This window comes from Eptatretus burgeri, chromosome 10 (assembly GCF_056783735.1).
Source record: "Eptatretus burgeri isolate ZD-2024b chromosome 10, Ebu_testis_v1, whole genome shotgun sequence".
Lineage (NCBI taxonomy): Eukaryota > Metazoa > Chordata > Myxini > Myxiniformes > Myxinidae > Eptatretus > Eptatretus burgeri.
Genome location: NC_140970.1, coordinates 26,049,878 through 26,073,586, shown reverse-complemented (window position 1 = coordinate 26,073,586; position 23,709 = coordinate 26,049,878). Strand labels below are relative to the sequence as shown.

Below are 23,709 nucleotides of genomic sequence, written 5' to 3'. Positions count from 1 at the left end.
CTCTCCCTCTCACTGCATCCCACCACTCTCCCTCTCACTGCATCCCACCACTCTCCCTCTCACTGCATCGCACCACTCTCCCTCTCACTGCATCCCACCACTCTCCCTCTCACTGCATCCCGCCACTCTCCCTCTGAGTGCATCCCACCACTCTCCCTCTCGCTGCATCCCACCACTGTCCCTCTCACTGCATCCCACCACTCTCCCTCTCACTGCATCCCACCACTCTCCCTCTCACTGCATCCCACCACTCTCCCTCTCACTGCATCCCACCACTCTCCCTCTCACTGCATCCCACCACTCTCCCTCTCACTGCATCCCACCACTCTCCCTCTCACTGCATCCCACCACTCTCCCTCTCACTGCATCCCACCACTCTCCCTCTCACTGCATCCCACCACTCTCCCTCTCACTGCATCCCACCACTCTCCCTCTCACTGCCTCCCACCACTCTCCCTCTCACTGCATCCCACCACTCTCCCTCTCACTGCATCCCACCACTCTCCCTCTCACTGCATCCCACCACTCTCCCTCTCACTGCATCCCACCACTCTCCCTCTCACTGCATCCCCCCACTGTCCCTCTCACTGCATCCCACCACACTCCCTCTCACTGCATCCCACCACTCTCCCTCTCACTGCATCCCACCACTCTCCCTCTCACTGCATCCCACCACTCTCCCTCTCACTGCATCCCACCACTCTCCCTCTCACTGCATCCCACCACTCTCCCTCTCACTGCATCCCACCACTCTCCCTCTCACTGCATCCCACCACTCTCCCTCTCACTGCATCCCACCACTCTCCCTCTCACTGCATCCCACCACTCTCCCTCTCACTGCATCCCACCACTCTCCCTCTCACTGCATCCCACCACTCTCCCTCTCACTGCATCCCACCACTCTCCCTCTCACTGCATCCCACCACTCTCCCTCTCACTGCATCCCACCACTCTCCCTCTCACTGCATCGCACCACTCTCCCTCTCACTCCGTCCCCACCACTCTCCCTCTCACTCCGTCCCCACCACTCTCCCTCTCACTCCGTCCCCACCACTCTCCCTCTCACTCCGTCCCCACCACTCTCCCTCTCACTCCGTCCCCACCACTCTCCCTCTCACTCCGTCCCGCCACTCTCCCTCTCACTCCGTCCCGCCACTCTCCCTCTCACTCCGTCCCGCCACTCTCCCTCTCACTCCGTCCCCACCACTATCCCTCTCACTCCGTCCCCACCACTCTCCCTCTCACTGCATCCCACCACTCTCCCTCTCACTGCATCCCACCACTCTCCCTCTCACTGAATCCCACCACTCTCCCTCTCACTGCATCCCACCACTCTCCCTCTCACTGCATCCCACCACTCTCCCTCTCACTGAATCCCACCACTCTCCCTCTCACTGCATCCCACCACTCTCCCTCTCACTGCATCCCACCACTCTCCCTCTCACTGCATCCCACCACTCTCCCTCTCACTGCATCCCACCACTCTCCCTCTCACTGCATCCCACCACTCTCCCTCTCACTGCATCCCACCACTCTCCCTCTCACTGCATCCCACCACTCTCCCTCTCACTGCATCCAACCACTCTCCCTCTCACTGCATCCCACCACTCTCCCTCTCACTGCATCCCACCACTCTCCCTATCACTGCATCCCACCACTCTCCCTCTCACTGCATCCCACCACTCTCCCTCTCACTGCATCCCACCACTCTCCCTCTCACTGCATGCCACCACTCTCCCTCTCACTGCATCCCACCACTCTCCCTCTCACTGTATCCCTCCACTCTCCGTCTCACTGCATCCCACCACTCTCCCTCTCACTGCATCCCACCACTCTCCCTCTCACTGCATCCCACCACTCTCCCTCTCACTGCATCCCACCACTCTCCCTCTCACTGCATCCCACCACTCTCCCTCTCACTGCATCCCACCACTCTCCCTCTCACTGCATCCCACCACTCTCCCTCTCACTGCATCCCACCACTCTCCCTCTCACTGCATCCCACCACTCTCCCTCTCACTGCATCCCACCACTCTCCCTCTCACTGCATCCCACCACTCTCCCTCTCACTGCATCCCACCACTCTCCCTCTCACTGCATCCCACCACTCTCCCTCTCACTGCATCCCACAACTCTCCCTCTCACTGCATCCCACCACTCTCCCTCTCACTGCATCCCACCACTCTCCCTCTATTCTCTCTCGTGTTTTCTCTCAGCAGTTCAAGTATCAGCACTGTAGTGTGACTCATTTTCTGAATCCATCACGACCTGACCTCCACCTTTGTCCACTATGCTTTGAAACTACTTCTTCATAACCTCCACCATATCTCTATCTCTATCTCTATCTCTATCTCTATCTCTCTCTCTCTCCTGAAATGTCAAAAGGGGTCTGAAAGGTGGAAAGGTTTAAAAACCATGGCCCAGTTGTCCATAATTAATCGACACAATTAATAGATAGTCATGGTCCAATCATACGCAATAAACATACTCATGGTCTAACTCATGGCCAAATAGTATGTAATTAAGACGTACTCACATGGGTCGAGCGAGGGTTCACAGTCCGCGTCAGTGTTTTTCGATTAAACAGTAATACCTCGGCATTCGCTTGTTTGGGTTTTATGCTCCTTATGCATTATGACTCAACCTCTCTAATCCACTCACTGGCTTCAGACATACACCAATTTGTCACACCCCAGTGTTTCACAACAACAAGTCCGGATATGCTCCAGTCCATGACGCTTCCTTAACGGTCTGAAAAAGCTGTAATTGGATTTCACTTTTAAAGGTTAAAAATAAATAAATAAATAAATCCAGATATCATACTTTGGTGCAAAAAAAACCAAGAAGGCATTGTTAATTGAGGTGTTAATACCGGTGATTTTGGACTAACAATGCATAAATCAAGAAAATGACAACATATCAAGACCTCAAGCATGAAGTGAAAAGATCCTGGAAGCTGAGGAATGCCAAAGTTCCAGTGATGATGAAAAAGAACCTCACAGGAATGTTAAAAACCATCCCTGGGAATATCACTACGCACAAACTACAGTTGGAAGCCGTCCTGGGCTCAGTTACGATCCTGAAGAGACCCCGGGGCACAAAACTTTGAAAACAGAAAACTTCACAGCTTGGTCCGTGATTCATGACCCCCTACCGAAATGAAGGTGGATACTGTGAGCCCACCCTTGGAGGACTCCATTCCACATTGTGAAACCCACATATGTATGTACACACACGCACATGCACACACACCTGGGAGGGCTCCATTCCATCTAAATTAAGGAACAGAACACAAAATGTCGATCTCTGCTCTCTGCCTTCACAACCAGATCACGGCAAACACGTGGTCGGGATGGACATTATTGTTATAATTTATGTATCGATGTCGAAGTGAGGGGTGGATTATATTAGATCGCACAAAAGGTTGAATAAAGGGATATCCTGTAAGAATGAAATTGTACCTCCGGAGACACGAACTGCATGGCATCACAGGGCCCAACACAGGGGGAAACGGACGTCTGTTTAATCGATGTTCAATTGAGAGCACAGATACTTCACCGAAACGAACAACCAAGCAGCTTGGAGAGTGCTCGCCAAATGGCTTCAGCACTCAAGCAAGCACTCCAATGAAACAGTTGTTAAGAAACAGCTAGTTTGACACGCGATTAGCAACGCGTTAAACATACAACTCCCGGAGACGGCAAAAATGTCAAGCCATGAACGCTGCCGTCTCCGGATGTTTATAAGCATTGCAATGCATCCAGCGATTTTGAGCTATGAACAGGCATTCAATAATATGAGTGAGGAAGCACTCCAATGAAACAGTTGTTAAGAAACAGCTAGTTTGGCACACAATTAGCAACACATTAAACATACATCTCCCAGAGACGCCCAAAATGTCAAGCCACGAAGGCTAACGTCTCCGGATGTTTATCGGCATTGCAATATACCCAGCAATGCATAGCTATGATGAACAGGCATTCAATAATATGAATGAGGAAAGTGAAAACAACATCTTTATCGTTAAGAAATCATTGCGGCCTGTTGCAAGTCAAGGGGAGGTTAAGCAGGCCAAAAACCATATCTGCTCTTCTTAAAACATCTGCTGATCTTCCTATGCTATAATTGGTTCTTCTGACCACATGCCTGTCAAAGTGGACATCTCTGGCTGTTTTTAGAGAACCACCTCAGCACCATTGAGTCTGGCATTTCACTCAGGCTGACCGGCAGGGTCTCGAAGCAGCCATCAAACTTCTAGACTGGTCTCCCATCGCTACTTTCTCCAACATCAACTCGTCCTGGGAATTCTTTCAAAGAAACTTGCTCTCCCTCATGCACAGATTTATCCCCTCTTGTCTTCAGTTGTTTTGCCCTTCCTCCCGCCTATGGTTAACTCACACTTGTGGCGAGGCAGTTGCCCTGAAACAACTTGCCTTTGCCTCATGGAAAGCAAACCCAACTGAGGGTAATCTCAGTTCCTTCCATAAAGCAAGGAACAAGTGTGTATCTACCCCAGGAGAGGCAGAAAACAACATCTTTCTAATCTCAATTATGAACTCTCAAACCTCTCTCCCTCCTCCAAATCAAATCTGTTTCTGGTGTATATTCTCCCATACCTCAAATGGCCGCACTGCTGATACCGCACGTGAAAAGGCTAAATGCCTAAACTCGGTGTTTGCATCAAATATTGTGTCCGAAACCAATAACTTTCTGTACCCACCTTACCCAGTCGCACCCAACTGTCCCTGGACTCTGTGTCCTTTTCTTCTGACAAAGTAGAGAGTTTGCTGTCAAACCTCGACTCAGATTCTACAACCGGTCCAGACAGTTTCAGATCACGCATCTTAAAAACCTGCTCTTATGCTCTTGCTCACCCTCTCTCTGTTCTATTCACCCTCTCATTCGCTCAAGGTCATCTGCCATGTGCTTTGAAATCAGCAAACATTACTGCCCTGCATAAAAAAGTAGCAAAAACAGAACCCTGCAATTACAGCACAATCAGCCTTCTCCCAATCATCAGCAACGTTATGGAATCCATCATCGCTTCAGACATTAAATCCTTCCTCTTCTCCAATGGCTTGATTTCCAATCAACAATTTGGTTTCAGACCAGGTCACTCCACCCTGGACATGCTGCTTCTGCTCTCCCAACAATGGATGGAGGTCCAAAATGCCAGACATGAAATCAGAGCTATATCCCTCGACATATCGCGTGCTTTTGACATGGTCTGACACCCTGCCCTGCTCAGCAAAGTCTCTTCCTATGGTATCCAAGGCCATCTCCACTCATGGCTCGCAGACTTCTCTCCTGTCGCAGTCAACGCATGGCCCTAAATGGGGTTCTTTCATCCCCTCTTCCTGTACAGGCTGGAGTTCCTCAAGGTAGCGTTCTGGGAGCTGTTCCTTTTCTGGTTGTCATCAATGTTCTCTCTGACTCTTTGGAAAATCCTCTTTATCTCTTTGCTGATGACTCCACCCTCTGCCATATTATCTGTCGTCCCTCAGACCAGCAAGCCGCAGCTTCTTCGCTCTCTGCAAATCTGGATAAAATCAAAAACTCGTCCAACAAGTGCAACATGTCTTTCAATCTTGACAAATCTCACACTCTCAGTCTCGCCGAAAGGACCGTTTAGAAACCACCACCACCACCACCACCACCACCACCCCCCCCCCCCCCACATCTACTTTCTGAACAACCCTCTGGAAGAAGTCCTTTCATTCAAGTTTCTGGGTCTCACCATTTGCCATGATCTTTCCTGGGAATGCCACATTTTCAACCTGGCCGCCTAAGCAGTTGCTAACTGGGAATCCTCCGTCATGCAAAGTCCTTCCTCGGTCCAACTGAGCTCCTAACCACATACAAAGCTTTAGCCCGCAGTCTGATGGAGTCTTGCTGTCCCCTCTGGGCTGGTGCTCCTGCCTCTCACCTTTCTTGGCTTCACGCTGTGGAAACCAAGGTATTTAGGATCATTGGTATCTCCCGCGGTGAGGCTGTCTTTGGGCCTCTCAATCTCTCACTGCAGGCAGGTCGGTGGTCTTTCTGTCTTCTAGCGTCTCCTTTCCGGTCTCGCCCCTCCCCCATGCTCTGTCTGTGATGTCTCCCCCCCCACCCCCACCCACATTTCCGCAGGGCACTCAAGGTCTGCCAGCAACACCCTTCTGGTAAAACGACCAAAATCACGAATCACTGCTCACCTTCATTCTTTCATTCCTCTTTTTCCCCACCTTTGGAATAAACTCCCTTACTCTGTTCAATCCCATTCTTCCCTCCAGGCCTTCAAAACAGCTGTTTACCACCACCTATCTTCCAGCAGACAAAACCTCGATCTTTTCTACCCCCGTTAATTCACCCTAAACCCACCTCCTTAAAATTCCCTACTTTCCTTTCTGAAAGTCCCTGTGGTGTCCATCTTGTATACCCCGTGTTGCCCACCCCATCCCTCTCCCTTCCACAGATCTCTTAATGTCTCTGTTCCCTACTGTTTTGTCCTTCCCCATCCCACCCCTCTTGTCTCCTGCTCCTGTTGCTGTAGATTGTGTTAGCTCTCATACAACCCTCGACAAGGTATACAAAAAAACAAACAAACAAACAAAAACATGGTGGCTTCAGACCCCAGCGAGGTTTCACAGGAAACTCCTTAAGACCCCAGAGAGCGAGGTGGCCGAGGATCGCCCGATGAAGGATATAATTAAATAAGGCCGTTAGTTATCTTCAAAAGGGGTGTTTTAATTAAACTAAACACCCAATTTTCACTCTTGAACTTCATTGGAGTTTTCTTCATGTGCATGCAATGATTCAGGCTGCGAGGTTATATGGTTTTAGAGTTATGGAGGAGATACACTGACATGCACGCACGCACACACACACACAGCCTTTTATTAGTGTATGTATGTTTGTATATATGTATATACAGTATATATATGTATATACAGTATATATATGTATATACAGTATATATATATATATATATATATATATATATATATATATATATATATATATATATATATATATATATATACATATACACATGTACATATATGTATTGTTACGGCTGTGGAAATTTGCAAAGCACCATATAGGTCCTAAGATCAGTTATCCCGATAAGTCTGTGTTCAGATAGGTTTCCCCACCGTTGTCTGAAGGAAATTATTCGTGTCACCCGGGCTGTGATCTTTGAGGTAGCCGTTTTTCTTTTACTATCGTTATTTTGGACCAACCACGCCAACCACCAACCACCTTCTCCGCTATGCCAACCACCAACCACCCTCTCCACAACCGCCTTCACAACAATGACATCTCATCACCATCCCCTAATCCACATCTCCCCCAATAGATCAACACGAACAACATCGCCTCACCTTCATCTCCGAAGCGACGCCATCTTTGCGCCAGCCACGGCGAGTCCACATCGAACGGCATCGCTGCAGGCAGACGCGGGGGTCCGCTCGCCGCGCGGGCCGGTGATCTCGCGCACGTCCGCTCTGTGCAAGCTTCGTCCGAGATTCGGATCAAGAGAGCGAAAGGGGCAGAGCCAGTGGGGCTCAGAGTTGAAAGTAAAGAGATCAGATCTCGTCTCTCGGGCCCCATATAAGGGCGAGCTGAGCACAAGTCTGAAGTCAGTCGGTGGAGTGTCTGTCGGGTTAGGAGCGCCTGGAGCCTGGAGCCTGCAGTCGTTGGAGAAGCTGAGGAGAGCGGAGGAGACGGGAGCTGGGGGCACACCAAGCCTGCTGTGCTGCGCAGAGCTGCGTGTTCGTGTGCGAGCCGGAGAGAGCTCGCGAACCAGCACCGAACGGTCTGAGATGATCGGGCTTCGGAACACTCCGAGCATCGCTGAGGGACGGACAGGTTCTTAAAGAGAGCATCAACTCAGAAAGAGCAAAGACCTGTTTGTTCCTCTCAGGCGTTGCCGGCTGGGGCCCGAATCACCAGGCCGCGGCCATGCCGCGGTTACGCTAGCTGCCGTGGGGACGGAACGTCGTGGGTCGCCCCAGCGAGGAAGGTAACCTGCGCGGCCTCTTGGAGCTCCTTCGGTCCTCAAAGCTCCATGTCATAAAGACCCTGAGAGGTCCAGTCTACCCCCTTGTCTTTGAGGGGGTTTTTCCTTGCTTTTCTTATGAAAGTTGTGGCGCCGAGTCCGTGAAGTAGAACTGTATTAGTGTGTAAAGAATAAATAAACGGTCGTAGTTCCTTTGCATTGTTTTTGTTGGCTGTATAAATGCATATGTGCATGCTTGTGTACGTACCTGACTGCATACGTGTGTGAATAAATGTGCTTCTTTGAATGTTGACCTGTTCGTCGCGTCATTTTCCCTCCATTGAACTGCCGTATTGCATTTCGGAATAATAGCGGGCTTTTTAATAGCAGATAATAGAATCGGGTCCAGCGAGGCCTCGCGATAATACCCCGCTCGGTTATCCCAAAACGGAGCGAGCTGCTTAAGCGGCTCGTGTCCAAGCAGGCCTCGCTGAGGTACAATCTCTCGGTAATCTACCCGCGCGAATAATTAGGTAAATCGATTATTTGGCGATCGGACCCTGTAGCGCAGGTAGAGTGCGGAAAAGGTTGTGGTGTGCTGGAAGCACACCCGTGACTCGTTTTCGGCGTTGTTCCGGAAAGTCGCGACTGAATTGCACGTTCGGTGGGCAAAGTGGCCGCGATTCGGTTAAACGCGGTCGTTCGCACGCCGGTGGGCGAGAATTCGTAACAATATATATATATATATATATATATATATATATATATATATATATATATATATATATATATATATATATATATATATATATATATATATATATTGTTGTGGTTGAGGAAATTCGCAAACCACCATTCAGGTCCCGTAGGTGAGATATCTCTGTAAGTACATGTGTAGTTAGCCCCAAACTCGTTGTTTAGAGGGAATAAATGTGATTCATTCGGGCTGCGACCCTTTAAGATAGCCGTTTTTCTGTTCTATCTTTATTTTGAACCAACCACGTCTCAACCTCCATCACACAACAACCACCAACCGCAACGCCGCTTCACAACAACAACAACGCCAACAGCCACGACCTTTACCTTCACAACTCGCTCTCGCAAACATCGCATCATCACCATTCCAAGCGTCACCGTGGCCAGGGACCGCCACTTTCGACCCTCCACCACCTTCGCCTCTCCTTCTGCGGCCATTCCCGCACCACTTGTGAACGCCGAGCGTCAGGCTGTCCTGGCCTCGTACAGGGCGCGCGCTGAGCCGCGGGTACAAAGAGCGTCCTTTCCGAGGGGAAGTCGGATCAGGAATGATGCACGCCCACTTCTGTTCCGTCCTATCAGCAAGCGCGGGGCGATTTGGCCCCGCCTCCAGGCGCGTCGGAGTAGAATCGATATATGCAAATTCGAGGATCAGGGGAGGTTCACGCCCACTTTTCCTCCGTCCAATGGGCGAGCGTGGCTCCGCCCCCGAGCTCACCCTGATCCGGAAATTTGCATATGGGTTCTCCTGCCGTACTATAAAGCGCCGAGCGCGGGGCGAATTCAGAGTTTTGGGTCGGAAGCAGTTGGAGGCAGTCGCAGTTGTTTTGGGCTCGGGCGAGTTGGAGAGGTGTGGCGGCGGCAGAGTGTGGCAGCAGCAGTCAAGACGAGTCTGGAGGAGAGTCAGTCTGTCGGGAGTCGGAGTCTGTCGGGGTTCGGAGTCTGTTGAGCTGCAGCGAGGGGAAGCCAGGAGCGCGGTCGAGGTCGCAGTGGAGTTGCTCGTCGCGGGACCCAAGCAAGCCAGCTATCCTCTTTCCCCAGAGCATCAACAATTCCCCCCCTTCCCCCCCCCCCCGCGCTGAGATAGTGCGGAAACGGAGCCCCGTTCCCACCCCATTCCAATCAGTGCCAACGAAACCCACAGAGGAGCGCGGAGTCGGGGCACCGCCGCGACATTTGCGGCTCATCATAAGACGGGTAGGCTTCGCCCGGTCTCGCGCCCACAGACCACGTCTGCCCCCTTGTATTTGAGGGTGGCCCTTTATTTTGCTTTTGAGTATATGTGTTGTCGGCGCCGTCTGTAAAGTAAAACTGTGTAAGTGTTGCCGTATGCTCGCTTAGTCGGTAATAGATCTGCATTGTTGTGTTTCTTTTGCAATTGCTTTTGGTGCATAATTGTTGTAATTGTATATGTGTGCTATCCGTGTGCCGCGGAATAAATGTGCCTCATGTTGAACTGTTTTTCCCGTTTCGCTTCGTCTTTTCTTTAATTGAATCTCCATCTTACTTCACGTAAAGGGTTGGTAGTGGGCTAAATACGCCCGATAATTAATCGGAACCGTCGAGGTTGACGATAACACCGCTCGGTTATCCCGATAGTACGGAACGGGTCGCTTAAAGTGGCCCCTGTCCGAAGTCGACCTGCGGCGAGGTGCGATCGCCGGTCTACCCTCCGTGTGGGTACTTAGGTAGGTCGAATTTGGCGAACAACCCTATCACACGCGGGGGGCTGATTGGCATGATCGTGGTGAGGCCGAAAGGCCCACCCGTGACTAGTTCCCGGCGTTAGTCCGAGAGGGTCACGACGGAATTGTCCGTCCGGTGGGCGACGTGCCGCGATTCGAGTTACGTGGCCGCTCGCACGCCGGCGGGCGCGAATTCGCAACTATATATATATATATATATATATATATATATATATATATATATATATATATATATATATATATATATATATATATATATATATATATATATATATATTTATTGTTGCGAATTCGCGCCAGCCGGCGTGCGGACGGCCACGTCACTTGACTCGCGACCGCGTCGCCCACGCGTCGCCCACCGGACGGACAATTCAGTCGTGACCCTCTCGGAACAACACCGGGAGCTAGTCACAGGTGGGGATTTAACCCCACCACGACCGTGCCAATTGCCCACCCGCGCAGGATAGGGTTGCTCGCCAAATTCGATCTACCTAAGTACCTGCGCGGATGGTCGACCGGGCGATCGTACCACGCCACAGGCCGACTCCGGACACGATCCGCTTAAGCAGTCCGTTCCGTGCTCCAGTGATAACCGAGCGGTGTTATCATCGGCCTCGACGGTTCCGATTAATTACCGGGCGTATTAAGCCCACTACGAACCCTTTACGTGAAGCAGGATGGAGGGTCAATAAAAGAGGAAAAGAGATGAAGCAGAGCGAGCACAGTTCAACAAGCAAGCATTTTATTCACACGCGCACACAGACAAGCACGTAAGGCACGTATTTACAGCAATACACAATCAAAATGCACATATAGTAACGATGTAAACAATAAAAGCAACGATGCAGAGCTTCTACCGACTACGCGCACACACGGCAACACTTATACAGTTCTACTTTACAGACGGCGCCAACACACATTTACTCAAAAGCAAAGGAAAGAAGCCACCCTCATAGACAAGGGGGCAGACACGCCTGCAGGCCAATTGTCCGCGAGACCCGGGAGGTCCTACCCGCGTCCTCGCGACGTGTTGGCGGGCGAGCCGCAGATGTGGCCACGTGGCTGTGCCCCGACTCCGTGCTCCTTGGCGGGTTTCATTGGCACGACGTTTGGAGTGGGGTGGGAACGGGGCCTCCTTTTTGCACTATCTCAGCGTGGGGGAAAGGGGGAATTGTTGATGCCCTGGGGGAGGAGAATGGCTGGCTGGCTTGGGTCCCGCGACGAGCGATCCCACACCGCGACCTCGTCGCCGACCGCCGTCCTCCTCGCCGACCGCCATCCTCCTCGCCTCGGACCCGAGCTCCTTTGCCTCTTCCCACAACTCTTCTCAGCCGACTCCAGAACCCAACTCGAAGACACACCGATCACTTCGCCACCCGACTCGACTGACTCTCCACCCAACTCGATTCTCTGCCACACCGATGACTCAACTCACTCTCCACCCGACTCGACTCTCTGCCACACCGATGACTCAACTCACTCTGCCCCGATTCGCCTTGAGCTCGCCGTTTTATAGGCCGGCAGGAGAAAAAAATATGCAAATATCCGGATCAGGATGACCTCGGGGGCGGAGCCACGCTCGCCAATTGGATGGAGGAAAGGGGGCGTGAATCTCCCCTGATCCTAGAATTTGCATATATGGATTTCACACAGACGCGCCTGGAGGCGGGGCCAAGCCGCTCCGCACTTGCTAATTGGACGGAGCAAAAGTGGGCGTGTAGCATTCCTGATCCGAATTTTCCCTCGGAAAGGCCGCTATTTCCGCTCACGGCTCGGTGCGTTTGACACCAATCTCCGAACGGGCCCGAGACAGCCCGACGCCCAGCGCCCACAGGTGGTGCGGGAATGGCCGCAGAAGGAGAGGGGCGAAGGCGGCGGAGGGCCCCCGGCGGCGGCCCAATGGCCACGGCAGCGCCGAGGAATGGCGGCGACGCGACGATGTGGGACCGAGCCGTGAAGGCAAAGGTCGCAACCGCCAGCGCCACCATCCGAGGGTTGGAGCGCGGCCACAGCTGGCGATGATGGCTGGCGTGGTGGTTGTTGTGTGATGGCGGTTGAGACGTGGTTGGTTCAAAATAAAGATAGAACAGAAAAAATGGCTATCTCAAAACGTCGCAGCCCGGATGAATCACATAAATTCCCTCTATACAACGGGTTAGGGGCTAACTACAGATGTACTTCGAGATATCTCACCTACGGGCCCTGAATGGTGGTCTGCGAATTTCCACAGCCGTAACTATATATATATATATATATATATATATATATATATATATATATATATATATATATATATATATATATATATATATATATATATATATATATATATATATATATATATATATATATATATATATACATATACATATTGACTCTGATGAAAATTTATGATGAATGTGATAGTGTAACCTTGACCTTTGAGCTATTGACTTCTAAAACAATAAACTTCCTGCTTGTGACTATCTCTACCAGGTGGTTAAGTTTTGTGGAGACTGGAGTGCAAATGCAACCTGCAGGTGATTGACATACAGGTAGACAGACAGAATAACAGACCAGACCAACCAATGTACTTGTGAATCTTCAATTTTGCAAGTAACAAGCAGACAGACAAACAGGGGTGAAAACATAACCTCTGTTCACCTTAGGTGGCAGAGGTGTCAACCTTGTCAAAACTGCATTTAGAGCACCAACCTCCTGTTTAAGTCGCTTGGCCCTGCGCCCATAGCCCTCAGTCTTAGGTGGTTGCACCGCTTGCCGCAGAGGAATGCTGTGTGGCTTGTACACCTTGTCACGCGAATTGCTCTCATAACCATCTGGCTGTGATGTTCCCTGGTGAAGAAAGAAAAAAAAGAAAGAAAGAAAGAAAGAATTAGACATTGGTAAATAATAAACAAGTACATCTTCCCATCAAAAACAACATATTCAAGCAGTTGCGAATGACTCAGATTTTTCACAATTCATTATTGAATGAAAATACATCAACACCAGGGTCTCGTGTTGACAAGAATTCACCACCACCTAACTTGACAGACAACCATCCCAGCTCCTTCCCACATTGGTCACTTACCGACAGACTGACTCCAGACTGAAAGAGGTCATAAGGGTAGATAATGCGCTCATAATGAGATCGCAGCAATGAGCCAGCTCCTTTCCCTGGTGGGTAGCCAAGGCGCGATGCAATGCGTGACCACCGCCGGTCCTTGCAAATCAGTTCAAATCCACCCTCCTCTGCCACTACCTGAAAGAAGAGAAGGGACTGTGGTGAAATGCCTTGAGCAACAGGAGATTAAGGCATTCATTCAATTGAAATTCTGGTACTTAGGTGAAAGATGCTGAAACAAGTCTTCCCACTTTGCTAAGCATATAGAGATCGAGGATCTTGCGCTCCACAATGGGAATCTTGAGTGTGGATCCCTGCAACTCCCAAAATCTTGCAATTTGGTCAAGGAAGTTCAGCTTTACACGGGTTTGTGCCTGCATGCAATCCACATCCCCTGGTTAATAAACTACACTTCCACAGTCACCAAGAAAAAGAAACAACAGGCAATAATTACTACAACTACTACTATGATGACTACTGTACTTCTTCAAGGGCCCAAATTAGTCCCACCTTCATATGTGGTCAGCACGGGAATGTTGTTGGCCAAAGTCTCTCAACAACCGGCTAGCCAGGTCCGATGTATGACTGAAGTTGGCAGGAAGTTGGAATTTAGCCAGGGTGCTGAAGATAACCCGCCTACTCTTCACGATGGACAACATGGGATCTTTAACATCCACCAAAGACCATTGCTGGCAGACGGGTCATCTGGCTTAACGTCCTTCTGATGGACGGCGCACACAATGATGCATCATCCTGCATGTGAAACATCAGGGTGACAGATTATAGCTGGGTTGAGATTCATATGCCGGCTAGACAGCTCAAAAGTGAGTGAGCATTCCTCTAAGCTATCCTGTTAGACTGAGCAAGCAATAAGGTAATAAGAAGAAAGCAAGATGGATGAACAAGCAGGTAGAGAAAGCAAGATGGATGATCAAGCAGGTAGAGAAAACAATATGGGTAAGTAAGCAAATAGAAAGGACAGCTGATTTACCTCCAACTCATTGAGGCGCTGGATTCGGGGAGTGAACCGAAACTTTTCTACATCAACAGCAAACGGAGGCTGCCAGCCCTGGGAAGAATAATGTAAAACAAATAAAGTAAATCCCTTTTATATTTATAAAAAAAAAAAAAAACAAGTGTACACACACACACACTCCTCAACAGAAAAGGATGGAGAGAAATTTTAAAAAGAAGAAAAAAGAAAGAAAGAACAAATTACAATGATACCAACATGGGACACACTCAACAATCAGAGAGAATTAGGGACATGTAACAGGGAAGAAGATGGCCATGGGGAACAGGATTCAAAAGGCTAGCCATGCCTTGTACAATAGCACAGTGAAACTAAACCTCTGCAAGGGGAGCACTCCCCTGGTCATGAGGCAGACAGGGCCCGAGTGGTTGAACATATTATCCTGGTGGCTTAAACTAAATGGGACGAATTTGCAGAGGTTACAGTGCACTCTCAATTGCAAAAATGAATGGCTTCATGAAACTACAATTCCCAAAAGCAAAAACCAGAATCAAACAACAACACCATAAAGATATTAAAACCTTGCCATTATCTCGTCTCATCACTGAATAATAACTTGCTGTGTAAGCTAACAGGCTCCAGCTGAGCCTAGATTTGCAAGTATCTCTCGAGGTCACGCGTGTGTGGTCGACTGCAAGATAGCGGTCTCACGAAAGTGTCAATATTCTTCCAGAGGAGAAAGATAGAGAACCAAAGTGTTGTTGGCAGTCCAGGTGATATAATGAGTGGGGGTACCGCCGGCGTCACCCTGTTGAAAAGTCAAAGCAGTGCTGATGCACCCAAAGTATAAAGAATGTAGCTCAGTGTAAGTCACCCTGCAGAACAACAAGGTACTGCAGGACACTCTGACTGAAATGGTTGCAGAACCCATCATGGCAAGAAGGGAAGTCACAGGTCAAGATTAAACAGCGATACATGGCAGGGTGGCATTGCCCACATGATGCATCCTTGAGCAATGGATGGAGTCGCTCGGTTAAATACGATGGAGAGAATTACACTGCCACAATCACCAGTGGCCAGAGCTGCCTCATCAACTTGGCTTTCAACTGTCCACCCACTTCGCAAGCCGATTGGTTGATGCCATTGGCAAATGTGGCATGGCACCAACATGAGAATGGCATCCCAGCGAACTCTGCATGCCAGCCGCACAGGTGTACGTGCTTCCTGGGCTTTTCATAGGTAAAAATAATTCACAATGGTATTCAGTTTCACTCCCAAGACAGCTCATGATGCACTCCCCGAGCACAGTAGCATTACTGTCACTTTCCAAAAATTAATTACATTTCAAACTCGAAGGGCACTCGGTAGAGCGCATACCTCTGCCATGCAATGCCTGATCCACGAGAACATATCGGGCCCAATAACTTTTTGAAATATCATGCTATATAGATCGTTTTTGGCACGATCTCTCAATGGTGTAGAACCACTTAAAATTTTTTATAAATCTCGTATCCGGATCCGGTTTCGGATCTTCACCAAAATCGAACCAATCGTTCCTTGTCACCCACCCAACCTGTCCACCAAGTTGCATGCGAATTCGTCGACAACTTTTTGAGATATCATGATATATATATATATATATATATATATATATATATATATATATATATATATATATATATATATATATATATATATATATATATATCAGTTAAGCCCGATCTCTCAATGGTGAAGAATCTCTCAAACCTCTCTCCCTCCTCAAAATCCTGGTGGCGTTTAATCAAATCTGTTTCTGGTGTATGTTCCCCCTCCATCCCCTCCCTTACCTCAAATGGCCGCACTGCTGATTCCACACGTGATAAAGCTGAATGTCTAAACTCGGTGTTTGCAGCTAAATCTTGTGTCCCAAACCCATCACTATCTCTACCCACTTTACCCAGTCGCACCCAACTGTCCCTGGACTCTGTATCCTTTTCTCCTGACAAGGTGGAGAGCTTGCTTTCAAACCTCGAGTCAGATTCTGCAACCGGTCCAGACGGCATCAGCCCACGTGTCCTCAAAGCCTGCTCTTCTGCTCTTGCTCACCCTCTCTCTGTTCTATTCACCCTCTCATTTTCCCAAGGTCATCTGCCATCTGCTTGGAAATCTGCTAACATCACTGCCCTGCATAAAAGGTGCAAAAACAGATCCCTGTAACTATAGACCAATCAGCCTTCTCCCAATCATCAGCAAGGTTATGGAATCCATCATCGCTTCAGACATGAAATCCTTCCTCTTCTCCAATGGCTTGATTTCCAATCATCAATTTGGTTTCAGACCAGGTCACTCTACCCTAGATATGCTGCTACTGCTCTCCCATCAATGGATGGAGGTCCTCAATGCCAGACAGGAAATCCGAGCCGTATCCCTGGACATATCACGTGCTTTTGACACAGTCTGGCACCCTGCCCTACTCACCAAACTCTCTTCCCATGGTATTCAAGGCCATCTCCACTCATGGCTCGCAGACTTCCTCTCCTGTCGCAGTCAACGTGTGGCCCTAAATGGAGTTCTTTCATCCCCTCTTCCTGTGCAGGCTGGAGTTCCTCAAGGTAGCGTTCTGGGCCCTGTTCTTTTTCTGGTTTTCATCAATGATCTCTCGGACTCTCTGGAAAATCCTCTATTTCTCTTTGCCGATGACTCCACCCTCTGCCGTACCATCTGTCATCCCTCAGACCGGCAAGCAGCAGCTTCTTCGCTCACTGCAGATCTGGATAAAATCACAAACTGGTCCAACACGTGGAACATGTCTTTCAATCCAGACAAATCTCACACTCTCACTATGTCTCTTCGAAAGGACCGTTTACAAAACCCCCCATCCACTTTCTCAACAATCCTCTGGAAGAAGTCTTTTCTTTCAAGCTTCTGGGTCTCACTATCTGCCATGACCTTTCCTGGGAAAGTCACATTTCCAACCTTGCCTCAAAAGCCAGTCGCCGACTGGGAATCCTCCGTCGTGCAAAGTCCTTCCTCGGCCCTCTTGAGCTCCTGACCACTTACAAAGCTTTTGTCCGTAGCCTGATGGAGTACTGCTCTCCCCTCTGGGCTGGTGCTCCTGCCTCCCACCTTTCTCGACTTCACGCTGTCGAAACCAGGGCTTTTAAGATCATTGGCATCTCCCGCAATGAAGCTGAGTCTTTGGGCCTCTCACTCAATCACCGCAGGTTGGTCGGTGGTCTTTCTGTCTTCTACAGACTCCTCTCCAGCCTTGCCCCCCCTGCTCTCTCTGTGATTTGTCCCAACCACATTTCCACAGGTCGCTCAAGGTCCGCCAACAACCCCCTTCTGGTAAAACTACCAAAATCACGAATCACTGCTCATCTTCACTCTTTCATTCCTCTTTTTTCCCGCCTTTGGAATAAACTTCCTCACTCTATTCTTTCCCATTCTTCCCTCCAGGCTTTCAAAACAGCTGTTCACCACCACCTCTTATCTTCCCCCATCCAAATCCTCGATCTTTTCTACCCCCGATAATCCACCCAAGCCCACTTCCTTCAATTCTCCTGCTTTCCTTCCTGAAAGTCCCTTTAATGTCCATCTTCCCCTCGCCATGTTCCCCGTCCCATCCCCATCCTTCCCCATCCTTCCACAGTTCACCTGTGTCTGTTCCCCAATGTTTTGTCCCTTCCACTCCCGCCCCTCTTGTCTCATGCCTCCTTGCTGTGAGTTGTGTGTTAGCTCTCATACGAGCCTCGACCAAGGTATACAAAAAAAAAAAAAAAAAAATAAAAAAAAATCACTATAAAAAATTTCCCATCCGAATCCATTCTTCCGAGTCACACACCAAATGTGTCCACAAAGTTTCATCCGAATCCGTCCACAACTTTTTAAGATATCGTGCTGTATATCGTTTTTGTTCCTATCTCACAATGGTGAAGAATCACTTTAAAATTTCTAGTAGTCAGATCCGGATCTGGATCTTCACCAAAATCGAATCAGTTTGTCCTTGTCACACTCCCAACCTGTTCACAAAATTTCATCTGAATCTGTCCACAACTTTTTGAGATATCCTGCACACAATCAGACAAACAAACAGACAAAGAGGGGTGAAAATATAACCTCCTTCCACCTTCGGTGATGGAGGTAATAATATTCCCAAGAGATGTGTCTGAAATGACGAAAAGCATGCAAAATTACTGACTATTAAAATAAACCATTTGTCGAACCAAAAACTTATTTACATAAAACAACGACAAACAACCTGAAACAAAAGGTCGTGATAAATGATAAAAACTGAAATACAGTACATGTAATCAGGTTGACTCACAAATTTAGACAGCCAAGCAAAAATGTCCATAAACAACGGATCTTGCTACGAAACATCATATCTGTTCTTTTTCTGGTTTTCATCAATGATCTATCCGACTCTCTGGAAAATCCTCTATATCTCTTTGCTGACGACTCCACCCTCTGCCGTTCCATCGGTCATCCCTCAGACCGGCAAGCAACAGCTTCTTCGCACACTGCAGATCTGGATAAAATCACAAACTGGTTCAACACATGGAACATGTCTTTCAATCTGGACAAATCTCACACTCTCACTATGTCTCTCCAAAAGGACCGTTGAGAAAACCGCCCCATCCACTTTCTCGACAATACTCTGGAAGAAGTCCTTTCTTTCAAGCTTCTAGGTCTCACTATCTGATCTGCCATGGCCTTTCCTGGGAAAGCCACATTTCAAACGTCGCCTCCAAAGCCAGTCGCCGACTGGGAATCTTCCGTCGTGCAAAGTCCTTCCTCGGCCCACCTGAGCTCCTGACCACTTACAAAGCTTTCGTCCGCATCCTGATGGAGTACTGCTCTCCTCTCTGGGCTGGTGCTCCTGCCCTCCACCTTTCTCGGCTTCACACTGTGGAAACCAAGGCATTTCGGATCATTGGCATCTCCCGCAATGAGGCTGAGTCTTTGGGCCACTCACTCTCTCTCTCTCACCACAGGCTGGTCAGTGGTCTTTCTGTCTTCTACCGTCTCCTCTCCAGCCTCGCCCCCCCCGTCCCCACCACATTTGTCCCCACCACATTTCCGCAGGGCACTCAAGGTCCGCCAACAAGCCCCTTCTGGTAAAACTACCAAAATCACGAATCATTGCTCACCTTCACTCTTTCATTCCTCTTTTTTCCCACCTTTGGACTAAATTCCCTCACTCTATTCAATCCCATTCTTCCCTCCAGGCCTTCAAAACAGCTGTTCACCACCACCTCTTATCATCCCCCATCCAAATCCTCCATCTTTTCTACCCCCGATAATCCACCCAAGCCCACCTCCTTCAAATTCCCTGCTTTACTTCCTGAAAGTCCCTGTAATGTCCATCTTGTAACGTCCCCACGTTCCCCACCCCATCCCTCTCCCTTCCACAGATCTCCTAATATCTCTGCTCCCCACCGTTTTGTCCTTCCCACCCCCACCCCTCTTGTCTCATGCCCCCCCCCCCTTGCTGTGCGTTGTGTGTTAGCTCCCACACGAGCCTAGACAAGGTATACAAAAAAAACAATTCTTCCAGTTTCATAAAATAACTCCAACCTGTCATTTTTGACAGGCTTTTATATAATACGAGTTTATCAACAATGGAGAACCTCACCAGGGTTATATCAATTACATTCAAAATGCAAAATGTATCGGTTATCCCAATTTCATTGCTGTGCAAAACTGTGTGACTATTCTGTTTTTTGTAAGGCCTGAGAATGAATAATGTAGATTAAAGTGGATATGCAAATGACAAACACACACAAAGGAACAGGCTCAACTAACTTGGACATAATAGACCTACATTCAAGGTATAAATTAACTTATTAATATGGTTAAATTAGACAACTTTGTCAAACTGTACCACCATCTCAAAAATTGTTCATGTGCATACTCTGCATTTCCTGAAAATAAAATTGAAACAAATTAATTTCAAACTTTAACTTCAGTGTTGCTGGGGTATATTGATTATTAGGTCAGCTCGCTGACTTCATATAACCGTTCGATGTCCTCAGATCCGTCCGTCCGTCAACAATTTTTATTTTTATATTTCCTCCGTGACGTCTCGGCCGATAGAGTTCTAACTTGACACAATAATACTAGTTGCTTTCTAGAGATCGTCTGAGCCCTTTTCTGCATTTTCCCCTCAGGGTCAAGGTTACAGGGTCACCAAGTGCAAAATGAATGATTGGTGGAATAGCCTATAAGGAATACATATATATATATATATATATATATATATATATATATATATATATATATATATATATATATATATATATATATATATATATATATATATATACATACATACATACATACAGTCGTCCCTCGCCAAATCGCGGTTCACCTTTCGCGGTCTCGCGGATTTTTAACTCTTACATATCTAATTTTATATCGCGGATTTTTCGCTATATCACGGGATTTTGTGGTATAAATGCATTTTTATATATTTATTATTTTAATTATTTTTATGGTAAAATGCATTTTCTAGCCTAAAAAATTAAAAAACGTAAAAAAATAAAAATACTAATTGAAATATATTACAAGAAATAAAATACTGTACATAGTGTACAGGAGAAGAGTAGACAGAGTCGTGCGTATGGAAAAAGCAGATGCGGCCGCTTCCACTTGCGCTAGTTTACCCACGTGAGATCGTACACGGCACGCTATTGGCTGATGTATGGGAGGCGACCAACCAGAGCATGGTGTTCTGTATCCTGGGATCTGATTGTTTCAGCAACCGTAGCATAATTCTCTGCATTCAGTATCTCGCCTTGTCCATTTCACATCGACGTGCGATCGCGACTCGTATTGTTACTCTGCAGTGTTGTGTTTGTGTGAATTATCGGTGAAAGTTTTTAATTTATTTCAACCCCTACAATGCCACCCAAACGTTCTGCACCTTCTAAGGTATCTGGCACTGAACCTAAGCGGCAGAAGAAGATGCTAACCATCGTAGAAAAAGTGCAACTTCTTGACATGTTAAAGCAAGGGAGAAGCTTCGCTGCTGTAGGCCGCCATTACGGCATCAATGAATCTGTTTAAGAGTATAGGAAGTGTTTATAAGGGTATGGGAAAGGTTAATAAGAGTGTGGGAAAGGTGAATAAGAGTGTGGGGGGGGGGGTCATAAAGCTTTAAAATATATATAAATAATAAAATGAACATATGGTCGCTTCTTCTTCTTCTTCTTCCTCTTTCGGCTTGCTCCCGTTAGGGGTCGCCACAGCGGACCAACTGTCTCCATTTCGCTCTATCCTCCACATCTTCCATTGACACTCCAACCACCCGCATGTCCGCCCTCACCGCATCCATGAACCTCTTCTTTGGCCTTCCTCTTCTCCTCCTGCCTGGCGGCTCCATCTTCAACATCCTTCTCCCGATATACTCCGTTTCCCTCCTGTGCACATGTCCAAACCATCTCAATCTCGCCTCTCTCACTTTGTTTCCAAACCGTCCTACCTGCGCTGTCCCTCTAATACACTCATTTCTTATCCTATCCATCCTTGTCACTCCCAACGAGAATCGCAGCATCTTTAACTCTGCCACCTCCAGCTCTGCTTCCTGTCTTTTTGTTAGCGCCACCGCCTCCAAACCATACAACATAGCTGGTCTCACTACCGTCTTGTATACTTTCCCCTTCACTCTTGCAGCTACCCTTCTGTCACAAATCACTCCTGCAACTCTTCTCCACCCACTCCATCCTGCCTGCACTCTCTTTTTCACTTCTCTCCCACACTCTCCGTTACTTTGGACAGTTGATCCCAAGTATTTAAACCAATCCACCTTCCCCACCTCAACTCCTTGCAACTGCACCATACCACCACCCTCCCTCTCATTTACGCACATGTACTCCGTCTTACTCCTACTGACGAATATTCCCCTTCTCTCCAGTGTGTACCTCCACCTCTCAAGGCTCGATTCAGCCTGCTCCCTACTCTCCCTACAGATCATGATGTCATCCGCGAACATCATGGTCCATGGAGACTCCAGTCTGATCTCGTCCGTCAACCTGTCCATCACCATTGCAAACAGGAAAGGGCTCAGAGTCGATCCTTGGTGCAATCCCACTTTAACCTTAAACCGGTCCGTCATTCCTACCGCACACCTCACCGCTGTCACACTGTCCTCATACATATCCTGCACGATCCTCACATACTTCTCCAACACTCCCGACTTCCTCATACAATACCACAACTCCTCTCTTGGCACCCTATCATAAGCTTTCTCTAAATCCACAAACACACAATGTAACTCTTTCTGGCCTTCCCTATACTTCTCCATCAACATTCTCAAAGCAAACATTGCATCAGTGGTGCTCTTTCCTGGCATAAACCCATATTGCTGCTCACAGATCATCACCTCTCCTCTCAACCGAGCTTCCACTACTCTTTCCCACAACTTCATGGTGTGGCTTAACAACTTTATCCCTCTGTAATTTCCACAGCTCTGCACATCACCCTTATTCTTGAAAATCGGAACCAGCACACTTAATCTCCACTCCTCCGGCATCCTCTCACTTTCCAAGACTTTATTAAACAATCTGGTTAACAACCCCACTGCCATCTCTCCTAAGCACTTCCATGCCTCCACTGGTATACCATCTGGGTCAACCGCCTTTCCACTTTTCATCTTCTTCATAGCAGTCCTCACTTCATCCTTACTGATCCACCCCACTTCCAGATTCACTATCTCCACCTCTTCCAACCTTCTCTCTCTCTCATTTTCTTCATTCATCAGCTCCTCAAAGTACTCCATCCACCTTCTCAACACACTTTCCTCGCTCGTCAGCACATTCCCATTTGCGTCCTTTATCACCCTAACCTGCAGCACATCCTTCCCAGCTCGGTCCCACTGTCTTGCCAATCGGTATAAATCCTTTTCCCCTTCTTTTGTATCCAACTTCTCATACAGCTCGTCATATGCCTTTTCCTTGGCCTTAGCCACCTCTCTTTTTGCTTTTCGACGCCACTCCTTGTACTCCTGCCGACTTTCTTCATCTCTCTGACTATCCCACTTCTTTTTCGCCAACCCCTTCTTCCTTATACTTTCCTGTACTTCCTCATTCCACCACCAAGTCTCCTTATCTTCCTTCCTCTGTCCAGATGTCACACCAAGTACCTTCCTAGCTATCTCCCTCACAACTTCTGCTGTCGTTGCCCAATCATCCCACCCATCTTTACCACC

At 48.2% G+C, this 23,709-nt stretch overlaps 1 protein-coding gene across 1 annotated transcript in view; it reads right to left on the bottom strand.

Annotated features, from left to right (window-relative positions):
* LOC147018120 (lysine-specific demethylase 5A-like) overlaps positions 1-23,709 on the bottom strand; it is a 140,405-nt gene that overhangs the window by 93,289 nt on the left and 23,407 nt on the right. Inside the window, exons 2-5 of the mRNA XM_085900072.1 lie at positions 14,535-14,612; positions 13,795-13,917; positions 13,511-13,681; positions 13,135-13,272 (exon numbers count right to left, since the gene is read on the bottom strand). Coding sequence (XP_085756198.1) covers positions 13,135-13,272; positions 13,511-13,681; positions 13,795-13,917; positions 14,535-14,612 — 510 coding nt within the window. The remainder of the gene's footprint in view (positions 1-13,134; positions 13,273-13,510; positions 13,682-13,794; positions 13,918-14,534; positions 14,613-23,709) is intronic.